This window comes from Amblyraja radiata, chromosome 25 (assembly GCF_010909765.2).
Source record: "Amblyraja radiata isolate CabotCenter1 chromosome 25, sAmbRad1.1.pri, whole genome shotgun sequence".
Lineage (NCBI taxonomy): Eukaryota > Metazoa > Chordata > Chondrichthyes > Rajiformes > Rajidae > Amblyraja > Amblyraja radiata.
In genome coordinates, this window is record NC_045980.1 from 35,487,465 (window position 1) to 35,511,225 (window position 23,761).

The 23,761-nt window shown below is 45.1% G+C and overlaps 1 protein-coding gene across 2 annotated transcripts in view; it reads left to right on the top strand.

Annotated features, from left to right (window-relative positions):
* Positions 1-23,761, top strand: part of tango2 (transport and golgi organization 2 homolog) — an 84,278-nt gene that overhangs the window by 20,429 nt on the left and 40,088 nt on the right. The window contains exons 1-2 of one of the 2 annotated variants that reach the window (XM_033043855.1): positions 13,589-13,649; positions 18,388-18,510. In XM_033043855.1, coding sequence (XP_032899746.1) covers positions 18,461-18,510 — 50 coding nt within the window. In that variant the 5' untranslated portion in view covers positions 13,589-13,649; positions 18,388-18,460. Of the gene's footprint in view, positions 1-13,588; positions 13,650-18,387; positions 18,511-23,761 lie in introns of those variants that run through there. The other variant, XM_033043854.1, reaches the window with a different exon arrangement.

The following is a 23,761-nucleotide window of genomic DNA, read 5'->3' on the forward strand; positions in this document are numbered from 1 at the left end:
AACCGACTGATTTTCAGGGCTGATAATATTTATTGAATGCCGCAATCTGACTACAACGAAAATGTGAGAAGATTAGGTAAAGAATGTATTTTTTCTGAAAAAAGAAATATGTTGATTTTTTTGGCTGCTCTGAAGTAAACCACTTTGGCTTCCATTGTTCTTGGGTGCGGCATGGTCATGCAGCGGTAGATTTGCTGCATCACAGCGCCAAACACACGGGTCCAATCCCGACTACTGATAACGTCTGTACAGAGTTTGTACATTCTCCCTGTGACTGCGTACGTTTTCTCCGGCTTTCTCCAAAGATGTACAGATTTGATGGTTAATTGTCTTCGGTAAAATTGTAAATTGTCCGTGGTGAGGAGGATGGAACTAGTGTACGGCTGATTGCTGGTCGGCGTGGACTCGGTGGGCCCTGCTGTATCTCCAAAGTTTAGCGTTAAGAATTTAAAATGATGGTGTTCTGCCCCTACTGTTGTACCTGACAATGGGACCTTGAAGAACTCAAGAAGAATTTAGAAAGACAAATTTGACAATCTTCACCAATGCTCCACCGATCTAATAAAACAAGCATTGGCCCCCTGCTTATCAGTCGAATAGAAATTCCAAAATGTATCACTTCAACTTTGTATCTTTCTTTATTGATTGCTGTCCTGATCTGCCCGCAAAACAGAATCATGGTTTCATTCAGTTCCCCAGAATTGCCACATTAATCAGCTTTGAAGGACAGTATAGGTGTCAGATTAGGAAAAGGGGAGGTGCAATGAGATCTGGGTGTGCTTGTACATCAGTCACTGAAATTAAGCATGCATGTACAGCAGTCTATGAAGAAACCTAACCAAAGGATTTGAATTTAGGAGCAAGGAGATCCTACTGCAGTTGGTGAGACCGCACCTGAAGTATTATGTGCAATTTTGGTCTCCTAATTTGAGGAAGGATATTCTTGCTATTGAGGGAGTGCAGTCTAGATTCACCAGGTTAATTCCCGGGATGGAGGGACTAACATATGTTGAAACAATGGGTCGACTGGGGTTGTAGTCACTGGAATTTAGAAGGGTGAGAGGGGATCTTATAGAAACATATAAAATTTTTAAAGAATTGGAGAGGCTAGATGCAGGAGAAATGTTCCCCATGCTGGGGGAGTCCAGAACCATGTGTCACAGTTTAAGAATAAGGAGTAGGCTACTTAGGACTGAGATGATGAAACATTTTTACCAGATAGTTGTGAATCTGTGGAATTCTCTGCCACAGAAAGCAATGTAGGTCAATTCACTGGATGTTTTCAAGAGAGATTTAGCTCTTGGGGCTAAAGGAATTGAGGGGTATGAGGAAAAGGCAGGAATGGAGTACTGATTTTAGATGATCAGCCATGATCATATTGAATGGCGGTGCTGGCTCGAAGGGCCGAATGGCCTACACCTGCACCTATTTTTCTATGTATCTCCAGTATTCTGCATGGAATATCCTGGATCCTATAGGATGATGGTTTGATTGTTCCCTCAACAAGCTCAAAATCAGGTTGCAAAATTCCTCATCACAACTTTCAAAGTTACATCAAAACCAATGTTCAAGAAGGAACTGCAGATGCTGGAAAATCGAAGGCAGACAAAAGTGCTGGAGAAACTCAGCGGGTGCGGCAGCATCTATGGAGCGAAGGAAATAGGCAACGTTTCGGGCCGAAACGCTGGAGAAACTCAGCGGGTGCGGCAGCATCTATGGAGCGAAGGAAATAGGCAACGTTTCGGGCCGAAACGCTGGAGAAACTCAGCGGGTGCGGCAGCATCTATGGAGCGAAGGAAATAGGCAACGTTTCGGGCCAAAACCCTTCATAGATGCTGCCGCACCCGTTGAGTTTCTCCAGCCCTTTTGTCTAACGTCAAAACCAAACTTGGTTGACAGCGACCTGTGTTGCTTCCTGAGCAGCCAGAGTCTCATTGCCACTCCCTACTGCCCTCAGGTGGCCGTGGTGAGGATGAGACTCTAACCCATCTCCATTCTGCAATGCACGTTTGCCAAGTGGATCTGGAAAGGGATGTGCTTTGTCCCGGCTCATCCAACACAGCTGTGTCACGCAAGACCCTGGACCATCCCGGGAACAGCTCATCGAGCACACTGAGATGGTCATCACAGTTGCTGGACAATTACCAACCCTGTTGGTCTTCCGAGGCAAGTTGTCCACAAGTGAATATTGTGGACGGGCACATTCTGGAGTCCAGGATGACATGTTGAGGGATGCACTGAAGCTTGGTTCAGCCATCGTAAAATAACTGAGGAAAGGTTATTGTTTAAGGCCCACTTAGCCTTCCCTGCCCCAAACATTGCACACTTTGGAGCTAAAAGTTGTGCTATTAAAAAAAAAACACTTTATCATTGTGCAGGAAGTAACTGCAGATGATGGTTTAACCCAAAGATAGACACAAAATGCTGGAATAACTCGGTTGGACAGGCAGCATCTCTGGAGAGAAGGAATGGGTGATGTTTTGGGTCGAGCTTCTCATATTTTGCTTGGGCAGCTTATAACCCAATGGCATGAATATTGACTTTTCTAACCTTCAAGTATCTATCTCTCTCTGCTCTCTCTGTCTCTCTCTGTCTCTCTCTGTCTGTCTCTCTGTCTCTCTCTCTCTCTCTTTGCCAATTTGCATGCCGTATCTATAAACTAGGGCAATATTTTTTATTTTAAGATTAATGTCATGCTGATATCCTGAATGGTGTGGACAAATAGAATGGAATGTCTTGTACTCTGGGCTCATGTGTACTGTTTTAATTGACAGATTTTATGAATATTATGTATTTTTGAGGAGGAGAAATATCTGATGCCTTCTCTCAAATTACCTCCAAACTTTGCAAGGCTCCTTGGACTGACCTACTGGTCAGCTGTTATGTTAGCTTGCTGTCATATGTTATCCTGTGAAATGCATTGAGGTATTAATGTTGATGCAGGCACCAGAGAAATGCAAATAGTAGACATGTTTTGGAACTTGAAAGAGAAATGAGCTTAAAGCAGAATTTCTCTCCTCGTTGAATAATGTTATGAGGTCACGTCTGTGTACCTTGGAGGCAGGCAAGACCTTAATTTAACATTGCTTGAATTATACCTTGTTCTCTAGGAGTTCCTCAGCACAGCACTGATAGATTGTTCATCTTTCAGTGGAGTTTCTAACTTGCCTACCCTCATGAAAACAACCTCTTCAGTTCTGACACCACATTGGAAAATCTATGTGGCTGTGCTCAGAATACACTGCTTTTCCTCCAGAGAGGCCACCTGACCCGCTGAGTTACTCCAGCACTTTGTGTCTATCTATGGCTAAAAAACAGCATCTGCAGTTCTTTGTTTCTATCCACTGCTTTCTGTTGGCCACAGTAATAAAAACAGTGGCGATCTCTATACTGGAACTGTCTGAAGAAAGGTACTGGCCCGAAACGTCACCCACCCGTTTCCTCCAAAGATTCTGCCTGACTCACTGAGTTACTCCAGCACTTTGTGTCGATCTACAGTGGATATTTAGCTGGAGGAAAAAGGACCTGCATACAAAATGTAGAAACAAGGAACTGCAGATGCTGGTTTATGCCACAGAGAGAACTGCAGATGCTGGAATCTTGAGCAAAGTTCAGGAGTAAGTCAGCGAGTGAGGGAGCATCTTTACAGCGAGGAGGGAACCTGCATCGAACCTGCATCGAACCCTTGTCTGTGGAGCTGAGGGGCAGCAGCCTGACAACTCCACCATGCTGCCCTACTGCTTGGTAGAGCAGGCTGAGGTTCCAGCTCGCCCGGTGAACCAGGCTCAGCCTCCGCACAATGTTGGAGGAACTCAGCGGGTCAGGCAGCATCAGTGGAGGTGATGTTTTAGGTCTGGATCCTCCTTCAGACTGGTTGCCGTCGAGGGAGTAGAAAGCTGGAGAAGAGATTGGATCAAGCCTGGCAATTAATGGGTGGATGCTGGAGGGGGGGGAGGGGGAGCTTGATGGGCTGATGGGTGGAGTACGTGACAATGGTTGCATATGAAAAGGGGACAAAGGATGTCAAAGAAGAGGAGTGAAATGTAAAGCCGGCGGGAGGGATATTGGAAGGGGACGAGGTGGGGGGGGAGGGGGGGTGTACAATATCGGAGGAGAAATGGAAGTGCACCAGAGTTGGTTAATATTATTTAAAATTGGAGAATTCAATATTCATATTTTGCTTGGGCATCTTACAGCCCAGCGGTATGAATATTGATTTCTCTCCATTCAAGTAACCCTTGCATCCCCTCTCTCTCCATCCCTCCTCAACCAACTCGTACGAGCTTCAAAGTTGTCTTGTTGAGTCTCAATGTCCGTAACTCATCTACACCCAGCCCACAGCTAACAGTGGCATATTTCCTTTATCCTCGTTACTTTTTTGCACATCTTTCATGCATTTGTCCTATAACTCTCTATATCACCGTCTTTATCTCTTGTTTCCCTTTCCCCTGACTCTCACTCAGTCTGAAGAAGGGTCTTGACCCGAAATGTCGCCTATTTCTTTTCACATGAGATGCTGTCTGACCCGCTGTGTTAAGCCACCCAGCGGAATATGAGGTGCTATTCCTCCAATGTCTTGTAGCCGAGTTCTAATAGGTGACAGCAGATACATGTTTCCATTGTTTACTTTTGTCCCGGTCTTCACCCCACTGTGCAGTTCACCTGTGGAGAAGAATGTGATGAACAAAAAGATACACCATGTGTCCAAAATCCAGAAATCAATTAACTCCGTCAGATTGAAATGACAAGTGTTATTTCGCATCATGCCAGATTGATTCAAGGGGCAATTTGCAGGGGCCAATTAACTTACAAACCCGCACATTTTTGAGATGTGGGAAGATAACAGACCGCTCGAAGGAAACCCACGCAGTCACAGGGAGAACGTGCAAACGCTACACAGACAGCTCCCGAAATCACGATTGATCCTGGGTCTCTGGTGCTGTGAGAGAGCAGCTCTACCCGCTGCGCCACTGTGCCACAGATGCAGAATATAAATGAGGAGATGCACCTTCCCTCGAGTTGTTTACAGTCCTGATCTGCAATTCTGCACTGGCATAATTTTATTCAACAAACATTTGTGATGCAAATCATACCAATCTTAAACTCAGGCATCTTAATCCACGTAGATCAAGTATATTTTTGTAAAGTGTAGGAAGGAACTGCAGGCGTTGGTTCAAACTGAAGATAGACACAAAAAGCTGGAGTAACTCAGCGAGACAGGCAGCATCTCTGGAGAGAAGTCCTGGGTGACGTTTCGGGTCGAGACCCTTCTTCAGACTAAAAGTCACAGGAAAGGGAAACGAGAGATATAGACGGTGATGTAGAGAGATATAGAACAATGAATGAAAGATTTGGAAAAAAATAACAATAAAGGAAACAGGCCATTGTTGGGTGAGAATGAGAAGCTGGTACAACTTGTGTGGGGGAAGGATGGAGAGAGAGGGAATGCAGGGGTTATTATCAATATTCATAGCATATACTTTTGTAAAATCATTATTTTTTTTAAAGGTTTCAAATTTTAGCCAATGTTTTGTATAATTTCTAATCTTAATAATTGCCTGTTATGCTTTTTCTATGCATGCACTGCACTTCTTAAAATAAAGATATGTTTATCGTAACTGCAGAGATTTTTTTTCTCCCTCTAATGTTACAAAATTAGAAAAGGGTTTGTTGTAATCTAGTCTGGGTGTGCCCATGATTCTGAACTTTGTTCCTGTCACTGAAAGCATTCTTGAGCCAGATGGGTTCTTAAAGTCCTCCGATGATGTGTAAGAATGGACATGTTGCACCTTAAGCCGTTCTTGTAGTAAATCATCATGGTACCCGTCATTCATCTTTCTAGCTCATTTAAGTTATTTTTGTCTCAAAATAGTATTTCCTTTCAACAGCTGCTCTAGACATTCATTTTCTTTCGTCCCTCTGTGGTGCTAGACATCATGATGCAGCTGTAAAAATAGTTTTTTTTTTCGTACTATAAAATACAAGAAAGAATTAATGCCTTTGTGTTGATGTTGATGAACGGCAGGTTTCGGCACAAGTCATGTTTGTGTTGTGAATATGTTTTACTGTGTCTGAGCATTTTCTCATTAAGGCATAAATCTATAGAATCAGCAACTCAACACTTAACTGGAGGAAATAAAGGCAAATGAGTTACTGAGTTACATTCACAGGGGAATAAGGTGTGAATAAAATGCCTTCAGGAAATAGTTATAAAAGGCACGGGCTAAATTTCACATAATACAAAGTAGTGTTTAAGCCACCGAGTTCTAATGAAGACATTATTATGAAAACCCGAGGTAGCAAAAAAAATAGGCCAATTGGCTCCTTGTGCCTGCTCTGCCATTCAGTAAAACCATGGCTGATTTTTTTTTTGTTAACCTCGGTGTCATTTTGCTGCCTTAATCGCAAATCCCTTGGTGAATAAACACGAAACAGGTAGTAAAGGTGTTTTTTTTAAACTAGGAGGTTTGGCATGGAGCTCTCGAGGGATCAGAATGCACCACTACTTCTCTCGTGCACAGTCTGCCCCATTAATAATAATAATAATAATGGATGGGATTTATATAGCGCCTTTCTAATACTCAAGGCGCTTTACATCGCATTATTCATTCACTCCTCAGTCACACTCGGTGGTGGTAAGCTACTTCTGTAGCCACAGCTGCCCTGGGGCAGACTGACGGAAGCGTGGCTGCCAATCTGCGCCTACGGCCCCTCCGACCACCACCAATCACTCACACACATTCACACACAGTCAAAGGTGGGTGAAGTGTCTTGCCCAAGGACACAACGACAGTATGCACTCCAAGCGGGATTCGAACCGGCTACCTTCCGGTCGCCAGCCGAACACTTAGCCCATTGTGCCATCTGTCATCCCAAATTAATCACCTCCTGCCACCCACGGCAAAAATCTGCCAGTTCCACCTTGGCTTCAGCAGTTGTCTGTCAACTCAGAAAACTGAAGTGGAAGCGAACCATCCTCGATCGCAAGAGAGAGCCCAAGAAGAAGTCTTGGGGAAAGATCAAAAGGTTTTAGACCGAGCAGGGAAGTTGGCTGAGATCGGGTTACTACAGAGGAGATCGCAAAGCAACCAGAAAATTATTGGAGATCTGGAAGAGTAAATTGTGGAAAACTATCCGATTACAGATTTCCCATGGTATGTGATCTAGCGTATGCGTGCTCTGCGTGCTACTCTGATAAGGATTAGTTGATATGTGGAGGCCTGGTTATCGGTCTCTGTGTCTCATGGTTAATAAAGCACTTTATATGAAGTTAACCTACTTGTTGTCATTCTTATAACTTCATACACTGAATAGCACACATGCGCTAGATCACATTCCATAGGAGGTCTGTATGAACACCTGACATGGATCAGGAATATGGTGACTGATCTGCAGCCTCTCTGAAGAAAATGAATGGGTGACATTTCTGGTCGAGATGAACATCAGTCTGAAGAAGGATCTCGACCCAAAACGTCACCCATTCCTTCTCTCCAGAGAAGCTGCCTGTCCCGCTGAGTTAGTTCATCTTTTTGTGTCTATCTTCCTGCAGGGAATATTGATTGATTTATTGTTGCATAGAAACAGATCCTTTGGCCCACTGAGTTCACGATTACCCATTCACACTCATTCTCTGCTATCCCACTTTCTCATCCATTCCCTATACGGGGACATTTTGCAGAGGCCGATTTCCCTACACTGCCTAGGTGCGGTCTGCAGGAAACAACTGCAAATGCTGGTTTAAAACAAAGGTGGGTCTCGACCCGAAACGTCACCCATTCCTTCTCTCCAGAGATGCTGCCTGTCCACCTTTCCTCCAGAATTTTGTATCTACCTAGGTGAGGTCACCACACAGTCGCCGGGGTATCGACTGTATGGTCGTGAGCAGTTTCCTCAGTCGCCCAAAGAGTCAGATCGTTTTTCTGACGTTTTCTCCTGACATAGGTTGTCGCCAGGATGATGTAGGTTCTCGCCGGTGCTGACCAGTGAATTCCATTGTCGTAGTCGCTGGCAGTCGCCTAAAAAATCGCCTAGTGAGACAGACCCATTAAGTGTGGGTAAAAGGAGCGAATGAATGATATTAATATAATATCAAGGGGCGGGGTGGGGGGGGTTAGTGTGTGTGTGTGACGCCTAAGGCCGCCCGATTCCCCCCCCCCCCGCGCAATAGCAAATGGAAATGAATGCAGAAGGTGTGAGGTAATTAATTTTGGGGGATGTGCAACAGAGAAAGGAACAAACAATAAATGAGAAGATATTGAATGATGTGGTGGAACAAAGGGAGTTTGGATTATATGTTCACACATCCAAAGTGGCATGGAAACATAAGGGGAAGAAACACAAAGGAAGCTCTAAAAGGTTGGAACAGAGAAGGAATTTGCTGACAAAAGGAATGAATTGTGCAAGATAAGAGGACAGTAATATGTCACGAAAAGAGCGAAGGCAAACAAGTGGAAAAGCAATTGCAAGAAGCAGGACAATGCAAAATATTTTACTGCACATCTGACATGAAAGCAAAAAGAATCAATGTGTGAAGTTGTTGACTGTGTGGAGATCAAAAGCCCAATGTGCCGCATCGGGAGGTAAGATGGTGCTCCTCAAGATCGCACTGATCTTCATTGAATCAACTCAGGTCGATGAAGACAGAGGTCATAGAGGGACGGAGAATGTCCATGGCTGGTGACCGGATAATCAGAGTCATGATGACAGGCTCAGGAATTGAGTTGCCGGTAGCAGTGGGAGTTGTGTACTTGTAGTAAATGTTGTCAAGGGAACGGAGCTGAGAGAGACGACGTGTAAATGAGAGAAAATAGAAGCAGAATTGATGAAATGTTTTGGATGAGAACAGGAAATGGCAGTGGCAAGCTGCTGTCCAAAGGTTGTTGCTGTCCAAGATGCTGCCCAAACCTGGCATCTATTTGCGTGCTAGCCACAGAAGCAGATCCACAATCACAAGTTACACTCTTAAATCCCCACTCCTGTAATGGCTCGATTGTAATCATGTATGGTCTTTCTGCTGACTGGATAGCACGCAACAAAAGCTTTTCACTGTACCTCGGTACACGTGACAATAAACTCAACTGATCTGAAGGCAATCTATGATCTGCAGAACACCTAATAGGGAATGAACCAATTGTTTACAAGAGGAATGGCCAGAGGATATTCCTGCACTCTCTGCCTTCTCTCTTTCCTCTACTGGTGGTCACCAATCTACATTCTGCCTGCACCTCTGGTGCGAACGCATCACTCTCACTCCTATTTCTGACGCTGTCAATCGCTCAGCGATCCTGATGTGGTCCAGATGCAGCTTCAGTTCCTTCACACGGTCAGTCAGGAGTTGCGGCTGGACTCTCTTCTCATAGATGTGGTCCTCAAGGCAATGGACGTTTCCCTGCTTTCCCAGATCCTGCAGGAGGAGCAAAGCACAGCCCAAACTACCATCCCAACTACTTATCGAGTCCACATCACAAGATTGGAAATTGTTCAGCCAGAGCTGCACACACCTCTCGGCATTTGCATACAGTTGCGTCTTGCGCCTCTTGTGCTTCTAGTGCGTGGTGGGGGAAAGATTGGTGGAAACAGGGCCGCGACGTGAACGTTCTTTCCATCCCAACTGCACAGACCAAAGAAAGACACAGAAACAAGACCCTGATCTCACCATCACACTCTACTCGGCCTCCTCGCTGAAGCCTCTTGAATCAAAGCCTCACTCTCCAGAGACTCTCGACTCGAAACATCGCCCATTCCTTCCCTCCAGAGATGCTGCCTCATCCGCTGAGTTACTCCAGCATTTTGTGTCTACCTTCCAGAGCTCCAATGTTCCACTTCCCCTGGTGTGTGTAATAAAAAAAGTCTCCTGATCTTACATCTAAATAACCCATTCCAAATTGTCCATGCATCATTCTTACTCCGCAGGGGAATCAAGAACCAGAGGGCATAGATTTAAGGTGAGAGGGGAAAGTTTAATAGGGGGCTGAAGGGGATATCTCTGGATAGAAGGAATAGGTGACGTTTTGGGTTCGAGACCCTTCTTCAGACTCCACTTTCTATCCAGAGATGCTGCCTGTCCCGTTGAGTTACACCAGCATTTTGTGTCTATCTTCGGTTTAAACCGGTATCTGCAGTTCCTTCTACAACATGAAACTTACCAATGCGCCATAACATAGTGCAAGTATGCTCCACCCATGTACACGGTGTGTCTGTTGCATTTCTTGAACATAGAATTTTAATAAAAGAAAGAAGCTGAACACTGAAGGACATGTGGGGCAGGTTTGTGAAGAGAAAAGGCAAGCTGATAATAGTGTGTGTCCTTTCTGTTCACAGATGAAGAGAAACCTGCTGTGCAAATATGCCACTTCTATTTTGGTGTTAACATTCCCACCCACTACATATACAACTGGCAGTGTCACTTCCCTCCCTTTCTCTCACCAAAAAAATGAATTCTCGGTTTACAAAGCTGGAGTTTACAGCAGCCAGTTGCAATTACTTGGCCTGCCCAGTTTGGGTATTTTTATGGCGTCATATCAGTGTCGCCAAAAATTTTTGAACATTTCAAAAATCCAGCGGCGACAAAAAAAAATTTGCAACACTTGAAAAATCACCGCATGTCAATACGTCATAACGCCGCGAATTTTTCGGTGACCTGATACGTCAGTCAATGATGTCGGCAGTTGCAGAAAAAATCACCAAGTGGGACAGGCCCTTAATAATTACTTGAGCTAAACACGAAGTGCTGGAGGAACTCAGTGGGTTAGGCAGCATCTGCGGAAGGAATGGACAGGTGATGTTTTTGGTCGGGACCCTTCTTCAGTCTGGTTGTTGTCGGAAGAGAGAAAGCTGGAAAAGAGGTGGGGGCAGGACAAAACCTGGCAAGTGATAGGTGGGGTACTGATGAGGGGGTTGGATTGGTAGATTGGCGGAGAAAGGGTGGAGATGAAAAGGAAAGGATGACATGAGGAGTTAAATGTAAAGCCGGGGGAGCGATATTAGAGGGGGGTGGGTTAGTGTGAGAAATGGGTGCACACTGGATGGAGGGGACACAGGAAAAAGAGAGGGAGAAAGGGGGGGGGGGTGGTGTTGCTTAAAATTGGAACATTCAATGGTCAGATTGTTGGCTGGTGACCTTATTAAGCAGAATATAAGGTGATGTTCCTCCAGTTTGCATGTGGCCTCACTCTGGCAATATTTATTTGACTTTGTAGGTTGAGCAGGCTAGGACATTATTCCTTGGGGAGCAGAAGGATGAGAGGTGATCTTATAAAGCTGTACATTATTATGAGAGGAGTAGATTGTGTAAACGCACGGAATCTATTGCCCAGAGCAGTCGAATTGAGAACCAGCGGACATCGGTTTAAGGTGAGGGGGAGAGATTTAAAAGGAACCTTTAGTTCTGATTTCACAGGAACCTTTAGTTGCTTTAGGGGTAACTTTTTCACCCAAAGGGTGGTGGGGTGTATGGAACGAGCGGCAGGAGGAGGTAGTTGAGGCAGGTTATATTGAAACATTTAAGCATTTCAATTGGTACATGGATAAATAGGGTTGGAGAGATATATTGGCCAAACGCAGGCAGGTGGGACCAGTGTAGATGGGGCATGTTGGTCGGCGTGGGCAAGTTGGGACGAGGTGCCTGTTTTCACGCTACATGACTATGACGCTATGACTTTGAGGGCAAAAGCAAGGGTCAAAGCAATCCATGTCCTGCAAATGATGTGGCTTGCTCAAGCATGAAGTCTATTGACTTGCAACTGAGATGAGAAATGACTCTTGCTGCTTGTGATAGAGGACAGTCCATAAAGATTATGAACTTGGGAAATATTGCTACCACCAAGATCATTTTCAGTTCCAGTAAATCCCTGCAGGACAGCTGATAGCGTTGGTGGGCACACTGTGTCATGCTTCACGCCTTGCCATCCAAAATTGATCACGGATGTCAGGTACATAATCACATATTTTGAAATGTTATTCATTGTCTCAGAGTGGAATAATGGAAAAGCAAACACGAAAGTGTATGATTATCAACAATTTTAGTGATTTGTTGAGTAGATAAATGTCACAAGATTTGCCCGACACTCCATTAGCTGGAGTGTTAGCATTCACAGAGAGGCTTTAGATAAAATAATACGCATAGAGCAGCTGGCAGGAGAATAATTGGATATGATATTTACAGTGGCTGCAAAAAACAACATTGTACCCTGTAGTGACTGACCATTGATTCAAATACCTGATACGCCATGCTATCTGTATGTGAATGGATTTTGGAAGAATTCGATTTTTGCGTATTCAAAATTGCCATGATGATTTTGTTTTTTTAAACGAACTTCCACGTTAATGTAGGTGAAATTCTAATCTGATGTCGGTAGGCAATATTAGTTTTGATTATTGAGCATCCATCATTTGTTTGGAAAGATATCACCAAGTGGAACTCAGCGGGGCAGGCAGCATCTGGGGAGAGATTAGATCGGCGACGTTTCAGAGTTCCCAGACCACAGAGCACAAGAAGGTAGCGCTGTGAAAAGTTTTGGGAGGTTCAGGGATAGGAAAAGTTCAGAGAGATATGGGTCAAACACGGGCAGTTGGGATTAGTGTATATCGGGGGTGTTGGGCGGCGTGGGCAAGTTGGGCAGAAGGGCCTGCTTCTGTGCTTTCTGATCTATGACTATATGACCCATTACAATGAGTGTTTACTAAACTGTTCGGGCAAAATACACCAAGCCGTGTCCCTCCCCCCCCCCCATTGTGAGATACTACAGTCACTTGCCGTTGAACCTGAATGCTGTTGTAAGGCAAACAAGTTGCCTTCTTAGCCAAAAGCAAATGTCGCCATTCTCTCGATAAATAGTTGTATCTCTGGGTACTCGGCTGGAGAATCAAATGTTCAGAGACCATCAAAGAAAAATTTGAACTCATTCTGCGTCACCAGCTGTGATACAAAGAGAACGCAAGTCCCAATTTGATTATTTATTTTCCCTTTCCTCTTTTCCTGCTCGGTTGAATCTGACTCTCTTTCTTTCCTTTGGGAACAAAACGCTATCAGCCGCAGACTGGCGCATAATCAATACACAGCGCTACAGACTTGATGCGTAAAGCAATACGCACAGCGCTGCCAGTTTGGCATGTAAAGGTTCAGAGCGCTGTTGGCTTAGCGTGTGGGGATTTAAACAAAGAGCTGTCGGTTGCAGCGCTATGGGGTTTAAATATAGCGCTACCGGCCGCAGCGCTATGGGCTTTAAACACAGTACTAGGGTCACAAACTGTTCGGGCAAAATTCTCGTATAACATTCCACCCCTCCAGCAGTCTGGTTACCGTCACATCCGGCCCGCAGGTGTTACCTCATTATATCTGGCCCGCAAACATTACCTCGTTGCATCCGGCCCACAGCCTGAGGTAAAGTCTGCGCGGCCGTGATGCCTATCTGCACAGACAACGTGGTAATATTATAGCCAACAAGATTGTCTCAATGGGCAGTTCCCAGTGCATCACTGTTGTCCACCAGCCTCCAAACATCCAGAAAGGCCACCATCCTCCCGAGGGATTGTAGCCGTATAACATGCATGCTGAGATATCATGAGATTTCATGCAAACCTGTTTGGCATGTTACACAGTTAAATCATACTACCTGTGAGTACACTCAAGCCAGACTCGAATACAGCAGGTAAGCAAAGAGTAAAATACAAAGAGTGCAGAATGTAGTTACAGAAGTCTAGCTCGACAGTGGAGAGAGTGCAAGTGAAATAAAAGTGGAAGGTCCACAATGGGATGGTTGGGAGATTGGAATTTGCAGCCTAATTTAAGGGAGGACTGTTCAATAGTCTGATAGAAGAAGCTGGGAAGAAGCTGTTCCTGAATCTCATGGTTCATGACTTCAAGCTTATGTATCTTCTGCCCGGAGAGGATAGAGAGGAGAACAGGGAATGAGCAGTGTGAAAATAGTCCTGGACGTCCCGTCCACGAAGGGTTAGAGGCCCCCAACCGCTGGAAGATTAAGAAGGGAGGAGATTAAACTTTTTTTCGCCTTCCATCACAATGAGGAATGTGGAGGAGTCATTGTGGCAGATATTTATGTTGGAGTGTGTTTTGTATGTTCTGTTTTTTTTTATTGGTGTGACTGTCTGGCAAATCGAGTTCCTTGTATGTTGCAAAATATACTTGGCTAGTGAAGTGTGATTATGATTATGGACTGTGTTTGCTGCCTTCGTAAGGCAGCATGAAGTAAAGATGGAGTCGATGGCAGGTGTAGGTTGCCTTGTGTGATGGATTGGGCAACAACTCTGCGATGTCCTGCAGATTTGGGCAGAGGTGTTGCAATAGCAAGTTGTGGTGCACATTGCTGGGATGTTTTTAACCATACATCTATAGAAGTTGGGTACAGGCTTTTGGAGATATGTCAAACTTCCTTGGGCTTCTAAGGAAGTTGGGGCAATGGTGCGCTTTTTTGGCTGCAGCTTCAATGTCTTTGGACCAGAACAAATTATTACTTCGACACCATAGATGCTGCTGGGGCGCTACACCACCTCATTTTGTGAAGTTTGTAACTAGCTCCTTCGGCAGCTAACATTGTGGGAAGGGTTGTTTCCTTGACACCATGTTACTAAGCTCTCTATTTCCTCTCTCTTTCCTTCCTTAACTCTGTCTCATCATTGAGTTCAAGTGAGTTTGTTGTCATGTGTCCCTGATAGGACAATGAACTTCTTGCTTTGCTTCAGCACACAGAACATAGTAGGCATTTACTACAAAACAGATCAGTGTGTCCATATACCATAATATAAATATATAAGTGCAAATAACAGATAATGGGTTATTAATAATCAGAGTTTTGTCCGAGCCAGGTTTAATAGCCTGTTCGTGGAACCGGCTTGCTGCAGTGATGTCGTCTACAAACTGGTAAATCGAGTTGGAGTAGAATTTGCCGCAGATTAAAAGTCGGCAGAGGAATGAATGAGCATATTACTAAAGGCTGATAAAGAATGCGTGCGCTAACAATTATCTGTCGACGATCCTTGCTGATGGTGTCTGCGGGTCAGGAAGTCGAGGTTCCAGTGGCACACAACATCGGCAAATCCCACAGCTTGGGGAACGTTTCACCAACTTTTTAATCACCCAAGGTTCCCATTCCCCTACGCTGAGTAAAGGGGTCGTTTACTCCGTTTTAACCCCAGAGTAAGAACCAGAGGACATAGGTGGATGTTGAGATAGGAAAGATTTAATAGGATTCTGAGGGATAACTTTTTCACACAGTGGGTGATGGGTGGGTGGAACGTGCTGCCAGAGGAGGTGGTTGAGGCAGGTACTATAATAGCATTTAAAAAACATTTGGACAGGTACGTGGATAAGAAAGTTTTATAGGGATTTGGGCCAAAAACGAGCAGTTGGAATTAGCGTAGGTGGGGCATCTTGATCAGCAAGAACAAGTTGTGCTGAAGGGCCTGTTGCTGTACTGTGTGACTCTGACTCTAAATATAGATGAATAATAACACAGAAATGGTAATGTAAACAAAATACGTGATCATTTATTCCCAAAATGCCGCTTGTCCATTCCCTCCACAGATGCTGCCTAACCTGCTGAATTACTCCAGCGCTTTGTGTTTTACTCGAGATTCCAGTACCTGCAGTTCCTCAAGCCCCTCCAATTTATTTTGGGTTGTTGTTCGAGGGATTTGGCCAGGGCGTATCTCAGCTTCTTATCCCTGTTAGTTTGCTTCTCTCCACTTCAGTGGACAGATTAGATTTGATTTCCTCTTGTGCGTGCTTTATGCCATGGTGCAGTGAAGCGGCAGAGGTTGCGTGCTGAACTCCTGGAGTGAGTTTGTCCTCAAATGAAGACAGTTGAGACGATGTACTAACATCAAGTCAAAATGATGAATGTCAGGCAACCTTGTCCGGAAATCAGCCTCGAAAGGTTAAATTCTCCCGACTCTTCACTCTTTTTCCACCATAATATGATTGATCTTGCTTGCAACAGCACTTAATAAATCTTCTCCCAGCCTGCGGCAAGAAATATTGACAGAGTTGTAAGCAGAGGTTAGGTTAATTTACTGTTGAGGGGAATCATTGACAGTATGTAGTTTGTCTATTGAGTTGAGTTTGTCCATTGAGAATGCCAGTTCAGTTTTGCACCAACAATCTGACATTGTTCCTTTCTTCACAACCAACAGAGGCAATTCACATCTGACAGTGAATGCAGCATAATATATGGAGGGAAGGAGCTTTGTTCAGAACAAGTTCGACAGGTTATGATTGCCTTAATTTTTTCCCCACATACCTTGACTCCATCCTATCCCCCCTGGTTAAATCCCTCCCTACCTATGTTTAAGACACCTCACACGCTCTCCGTCGTCTCCAGGAATTCCATTCTCTAGGCCCACATCCTCTCATCTTCACCATGGACGTCCAGTCACTCTACACCTCCATCCCCCACCAGGAGGGTCTCAAAGCCCTCCGTTTCTTCCTCAACCGGAGAACTAACCAATCCCCATCTACTAATACTCTCCTCCGCCTAGCGGAGCTGGTCCTTACCCTTAATAACTTTTCGTTTGACTCTTCCAATTTCCTCCAAATACAAGGCGTAGCTACGGGCACGCGCATGGGCCCTAGCCCTTGTAGGGTACATCGAACAATCCTTGTTCGAGATGTACCAGGGCCCCATCTCCGAACTCTACCTCCGCTACATCGACGACTGCATTGGTGCTACCTCCTGCACCCACACACAACTCACTGATTTCATCCATTTCACCGGTAACTTCCATCCGGCTCTCAAATACACCTGGACCATTTCCGACACTTCCCTACCATTTCTGGACCTCACTATCTCCATCGCAGATGATAGACTTCTGACCGACATGCACTATAAATCCACTAACTCCCATGGCTATCTGGACTACACTTCTTCCCACCCTGCTTCCTGTAAGGACTCCATCCCCCACTCCCAATTCCTCTGTCTACGCCACATCTGCTCCCAGGATGAGGTGTTCCACACCAGAGCATCGGAGATGTCCTCATTCTTCAGGGAACTGGGGTTCCCCTCTTCTACCATAGATGAGGCTCTCACCAGGGTTTCTTCGATACCCCGTGACTCTGCTCTCTCTCCCCATCCCCCCCCGACTCGTAACAAGGGCAGAGTCCCCCTTGTCCTCACCTTCCCCCCCACTAGCCGTCACGTACAACAAATAATCCTCCGTCATTTTCGCCACCTCCAACGTGACCCCACCACTTGCCACATCCTCCCCTGTTCCCTGACTGTAATCATGTCGGCATGCCTTTGCGCATGCGCCTTTGCTGTCTCCTGTGACCAGAATGAATGGAAGGAGATCTGAGCAGTGAGATGTGAAGCAATGCTTCCTTGCAACATGCATTTGAAGTGGTATTTAGGATGTTTTGAGATGGACGCATTGATATGCAGGGACCGGAGGGAGGGGTGTGGCTTCAGTTCCGGCAAATTAGATCAGTTTATCTTTGCATAGTTGCAGGTCAAAGTTCCTGTTCCTCTTCCTGTGCTGTTCTGTGAAGTGACCAATTAGAAAACACATTGAAAGTTGTGTTGCAGTAGTTTACAGAAACAGCCAACATAAATTAATATTAACCTCGGGAGTAAAAGGTGACTTATCATCGAGGGAAGGGGGTTGGAAATTTTGACTTGTTTCATGTCAATGTGTGTTGCAGGAAAATCTCTCCAAGGCTGTTGTTTAGATTTGGCCAGGTTGGTGTGATATTTTTCTCTTCTTTATTAATGCAGTTTGCTCTTGTATTTGACACAAGCTAGACAAAGTAATTCTGTTTAACTCTTGACATCTTTGACATTGTGGCGCTCGGAGTTAATGCTGGGAATGTTAGCTGAACAGAGGGGGTACAGAGAAGGTTCACCAGACTGATTCCTGGGATGTCAGTACTTTCATATGAAGAAAGACTGGATAGACTCGGCTTGTACTCGCTAGAATGTAGAAGATTGAGGGGGGATCTCATAGAAACATACAAAATTCTTAAGGGGTTGGACAGGCTAGATGCAGGAAGATTGTTCCCGATGTTGGGGAAGTCCAGAACAAGGGGTCACAGTTTAAGGATAAGGGGGAAGTCTTTTAGGACCGAGATGATAAAATCATTTTTCACACAGAGAGTGGTGAATCTGTGGAATTCTCTGCCACAGAAGGTAGTTGAGGCCAGTTCATTGGCTATATTTAAGCGGGAGTTAGATGTGGCCCTTGTGGCTAAAGGGATCAGGGGGTATGGAGAGAAGGCAGGTACAGGATACTGAGTTGGATGATCAGCCATGATCATATTGAATGGCGGTGCAGGCTCGAAGGGCCGAATGGCCTACTCCTGCACCTATTGTCTATGTTTCTATGCTTCATCTGGATCACCATACTTGAGTATCATTAATTTGAATCCTTTTTTCACAGAACGTGTTCTGATGACCCAGTGCTGATCTCAGTCCCATTGACTCTGAAGAACTGTCATTAATTCGAGGCCTCCATGTGCATCCTCTTCTTCCACTTCAGTCCAAATTCAGCTTCTGCATACAGGTATTTCAAGTGCCCGTCCACCTGCATGGGGGAAGTTGCGTACCATCGGAGACCCTCTTTGATCAGACCTTGCTGGCTTTAACCTGGCACTGAATGTTATTCACGTTGTTCCATTTATAATGTGTCTGTACACTGTGGACGGCTCGATTGTAATCATGTATTGTCTTTCCGCTGACTGGTTAGCACGCAACAAAAGCTTTTCGCTGTACCTCGGTACACGTGACAATAAACTGAACTCAAATACCTTGCAGCAGGGAACTTTGAACACAAGCTGAAGCTCACACAACCCTGCAGTTCCTGACTTTTCTGTCAGATTTGCAGAGATTACACAAATTAATGGGAGCATTGAGTCAATCTTTATTTCTTGCAGAGAGATGACGTTTCGGGTCGGGACCCTCTTCAGACCCAAAGTGTCACCTACCCATGCCATAAGGCCCTAATACGAAGGAGTACAATTAGGCCATTCGGCCCATCAAATCTACTCTGCCATTAAATCACGGCTGATCTATTGTTCCCTCTCAACCTCATTCTCCTGCCTTCTCCCCGTAACTTTTGACATACTTCCTAATCAAGAACCGATCCGCATTTAAAAATACCCGTATCTTGGGCTCCACCGCCATCTGTGGCAATGAACTAGATGCCGCCTGACCCGCTGGGGTTACTCCAAAACATAGTATATTTTTTGTAAGCCAGCAGCTGCAGTTTCTGGTGTCTATTTCTTACACCCTGCACAAACTCTACACTCTACTCCCCCTCCCCCACTCCATCTTCATCCCAAGGTCCTTTGGCCTGTGTTTGTATGATTCATGAAGGGCAAAGAGAAGCTTGAACATCGCAACCTGCAGTGTTGGCCACAAGTGCAACCAATGGAGCAGAATGCCCTTGGCAAATGACATTAGCCGATAGAATTTCTTGCCAGGAATACTGTCGTGTGTTTTTCCCAATACTGAGTGAAAAAATCTCTCCCGCGGAATTTGAGGGTCGGCAAGACAAAGGTGGGGCTGAATTCTGAGACAGAAATTTGGACATTCAACAATGCTGCTGATCGATGTCCGTGATCTTTCCACAACAATATATGCTACAATTAATCATCCATTTTCCTAAACACATACAAATCCCAGTACACAAAAATGTTGGAGAAACTCAGCGGGTGCAGCAGCATCTATGGAGCAAAGGAAATAGGTAACGTTTCGGGCCGAAACGGCCCGAAACGTTACCTATTTCCTTCGCTCCATAGATGCTGCTGCACCCGCTGAGTTTCTCCAGCATTTTTGTGTACCTTCGATTTTCCAGCATCTGCAGTTCCTTCTTGAAGACTACATATCCCAGTATTTCTGTTTTCCAATATTGACAGCTCATAAGAGATCAAATGCACAGTGACCTCTGGACTTGCTGAAGAATCTATCCTTTATAATCGGATCCTCAACAGAGTAAAATATCGCAAGGTGTTTGACTGGAATATTAAGTGATCCATTCTTTCTTGTACCTCGGCTATTTACTTCTCAGCATCATCCAGAAGTCACGCTAGAAATGTTAATTTGGCATCAGCATCAGATATGAGCTGAACAATGAAATTCTTACTTCAAACATAGCACAGTACAGTACAGGAATTGTTCTTTGTTTGTGCCGGACACGATGCCAAGTTAAAACATGCAGGAAGAAACTGCAGGTGCTGGTTTATACCGAAGATAGACACAAAAAACTGGTGTAACTCAGCGGGTCAGACAGCATTTCTGGAGACAAAAAGAAACAGAATTATTCTTCCCCAGAATTGCTGCCTGACCCGCTGAGTTACACCAACTTTTGGTGACTATGATGTTGAAACAGATCTCAACTCTCTGTACATGATCCATATCCGTCTCTCCGTGTAAAAAAGACATGCTCCGCGCATCTCCATTAAACATTTTAAGAATAAGGAGTAAGCCATTTAGAACGGAGACGAGGAAACACATTTTCTCACAGAGAGTGGTGAGTCTGGAATTCTCTGCCTCAGAGGGCGGTGGAGGCAGGTTCTCTGGATGGTTTCAAGAGAGAGGTAGATAGGGCTCTTAAAAATAGCGGAGTCAGGGGATATGGGGAGAAGGCAGGAACGGGGTACTGATTGGGGATGATCAGCCATGATCCGGTTGAATGGCGGTGCTGGCTCGAAGGGCCAAATGGCCTACTCCTGCACCTATTGTCTATTATCTATTATTCCCTTGCTCACCGTTTAGCGACACCCTCAATGGGGCAGCTTGGCCGTCATGGGCAAGTTGGGCCGAAGGGCCTTTTTCCACACAGTATGACTTTGACTCTGTGACTCTATGGTTCTAGTCTTTGACATTTCCACCCTGGGGAAAAAGGTTCTGACTGTCTCCTCTTTCCAGGATTCTCATGGTTTTATATAGTTCGATCAAGTCTCCCCTCAACCTCTGATGTTCCAGAGAAAGGTCGGAGCTTGCTGCAGCTTTACAGACACATTAAACATTCTACTTTAGTGCTGAAGGCACAGCGTCACATCATTACCAGTTCTAATATCTGTTTGAACTCATCTGTGCCTCAACACTGGAATTTCATTTATATTAAATGTATGATGTTTACGGAAAGCCCCAAATTGATTTAAGGCAATATCAACTTTGTGCAGATTTGATGTTGTAATATTTTGTGTCAATATTTCCTGCTGCTTTGGTTCACTGTGTCTCTAATTTTTCTGCTATTCTGTACGAGATAAAGATAAATTTGTTCTGGTTCATTATCCAGAAGCTGTTGTCTTTGGTTCCTCTCCTAAGCATCAGCACAGCAACTACATTCTCTCTCTGCAAACCTGAGTCACATTGGTGTTGAATCTTTTAGTTCAGCTTAGAAATGGACACAGTCCCTTCAGCCACCAAGTCCATGCTGACCATGGCGTCATCCGTTCACATCAGCTCTATATTATCCCACTTTCGCATCCACTCCATACATACCAGGGGAAATTTACAGAGGCCAATTAAACTACTAAGTATTTAAGAAAGAACTGCAGATGCTGGAAAATCGAAGGTAGACAAAAGTGCTGGAGAAACAGCGGGTGCAGCAGCATCTATGGAGCGAAGGAAATAGGCAACGTTTCGGGCCGAAACCCTTCTTCAGACTATTAACTACTAAGTACGTCTTTGGGATGTGGGAGGAAACCAGAGCACCTGGAGGAAACCCACGCGGTTATGGGGAGAATGTGCAAACTCCACACAGACAGCACCCGTAGTCAGGATCGAACCGCTAGTGTGTAAGGAGTGGATGCGAAACTGGGATGAATAGAACGAGTGTGAACGGGTGATCGATGGTCGGTGTGGACTCGGGTGATCGATGGTCGGTGTGGACTCGGGTGATCGATGGTCGGTGTGGACGCGGGTGATCGATGGTCGGTGTGGACGCGGGTGATCGATGGTCGGTGTGGACTCGGTGGGCTGTTTCCATGCTGTATCTCCAAACTGATCTAAAATGTCAAAACCAACTGAGTGTATCGGGGGTTGTATTTCATCAAGGAAGAAGTATCATATTCAACTACAAGACTGTGTTTTTGCAGTTTCAGGTGAGGAATTTGCTTTGACATTTTACTTCATCCTCGCACTTCTCATTGAAGCATGACGCGAGCGACTGTCTCCGCGCTGTTAACAAGATGGCAATTCCAACACTTGATGTTTTGCTGCTCATTGCCCGTGTGACATTCAGCAAATCTAGGTCAGATTGATCACACAGGGCCCCTGGTTCACTACATCAGAAGACTGCTTACCAGACACGTTCAATTTAACTTTCAATTCACTGCATGGCCTGCCTCCTCTGTGCGCCCACAGATGAGATTAGACAGCTGCTTGTCCTTGTCCAATAAAACACAAAGTGCTGGAGAAACTCAGAGGATCAGGCGGAATCTGTGGAGAGAATGGACAGGCGATGTTTTGAGACGGGACCCTTCATCAGACTGAAAAAGGGTCCTGACCTGAAATATCATCCGTCCATTCCCTCCACAGATTCTGCCGGAACTGCCAACTTCCTCCAGCACTTTGTGTTTTAGCTCAAGATTTCAGCATCTGCAGTTCCTTCTTTCTCTGCATTTTTCTTTTTATTGAGTTTGAGAATCATGAGGAATATATCGAGTAGATGCACAGAATCTCTTTCCCAGAGTAGTAGAATCGAGGACCAAAGGACATGGTTTAAGGTGAAGGTGAAAAGATTTAATAGGAATCTAAGGGGTAACTTTCACCCCTCAGTTACCCCTAAGGGGGGGTGGGTGTATGGAACGAGCTGCCAGAAGAGGTTTTTGAGGCAGGGACTTGCGCAACGTTTAAGAAACAGTTTGACAGGTACGTGGATAGGACTGTTTTGGAGGGATATGGGCCAAATGCAGGCAGGCGGGACTAGTGTGGCTGGGACATGTTGGTCGGTGTGGGCAGGTTGGGCCGAAGGGCCTGTTTCCGCACTGTATCACTATCTAAAACCCATTTCACAAAGAACTAAGATCAGCAACAAAAATTGTGGTTTCATTGATTGTTCTGCCTCAGAAGCAAATTCCAGTTCTGGAGATGGAGGTTAACCCTTTTAACTCGTGTCTTCTCACTATGTACATCATAACTTTTCATTTTGATAAACTCACTTGCCTCCCTGCCTCACTTCATCTGCTGCTTGAACCTTCAATCTCAAAGTGAGCTTCAGACCACACATCTGTGACCTCAGTAAAACTGACAGTTGAAACTTCCTTAATAGAACGCAAAGTGCTGGAGGAACTCAGCGGGTCAGGCACCGTCTGTGGATGGAATGGATAGGTGATGTTTCAGGTCAGGATTCCTCTTCATACTGATTGTAGTAGGGGGGAGGAAGCTGGAAGAAGTGTTTAGAGCAGGACAACGGCTGGGCGAGTTATAGGTGGAAGATAGACGCAAAATGCTGTAGTAACTCCAGCCTTATGAAACATAAGATTGTTCAGGGCTTGGACACACTAGAGGCAGGAAACATGTTCCCGATGTTGGGGGAGTCCAGAACCAGGGGCCACAGTTTAAGAATAAGGAGTAAGCCATTTAGAATGGAGACGAGGAAACATTTTTTCTCACAGAGAGTGGTGAGTCTGTAGAATTCTCTGCCTCAGAGGGCGGTGGAGGCAGGTTCTCTGGATGCTTTCAAGAGAGAGCTAGATAGGGCTCTTAAAAATAGCAGAGTCAGGGGATATGGGGAGAAGGCAGGAATGGGGTACTGATTGGGGATGATTAGCCATGATCACATTGAATGGCGGTGCTGGCTCGAA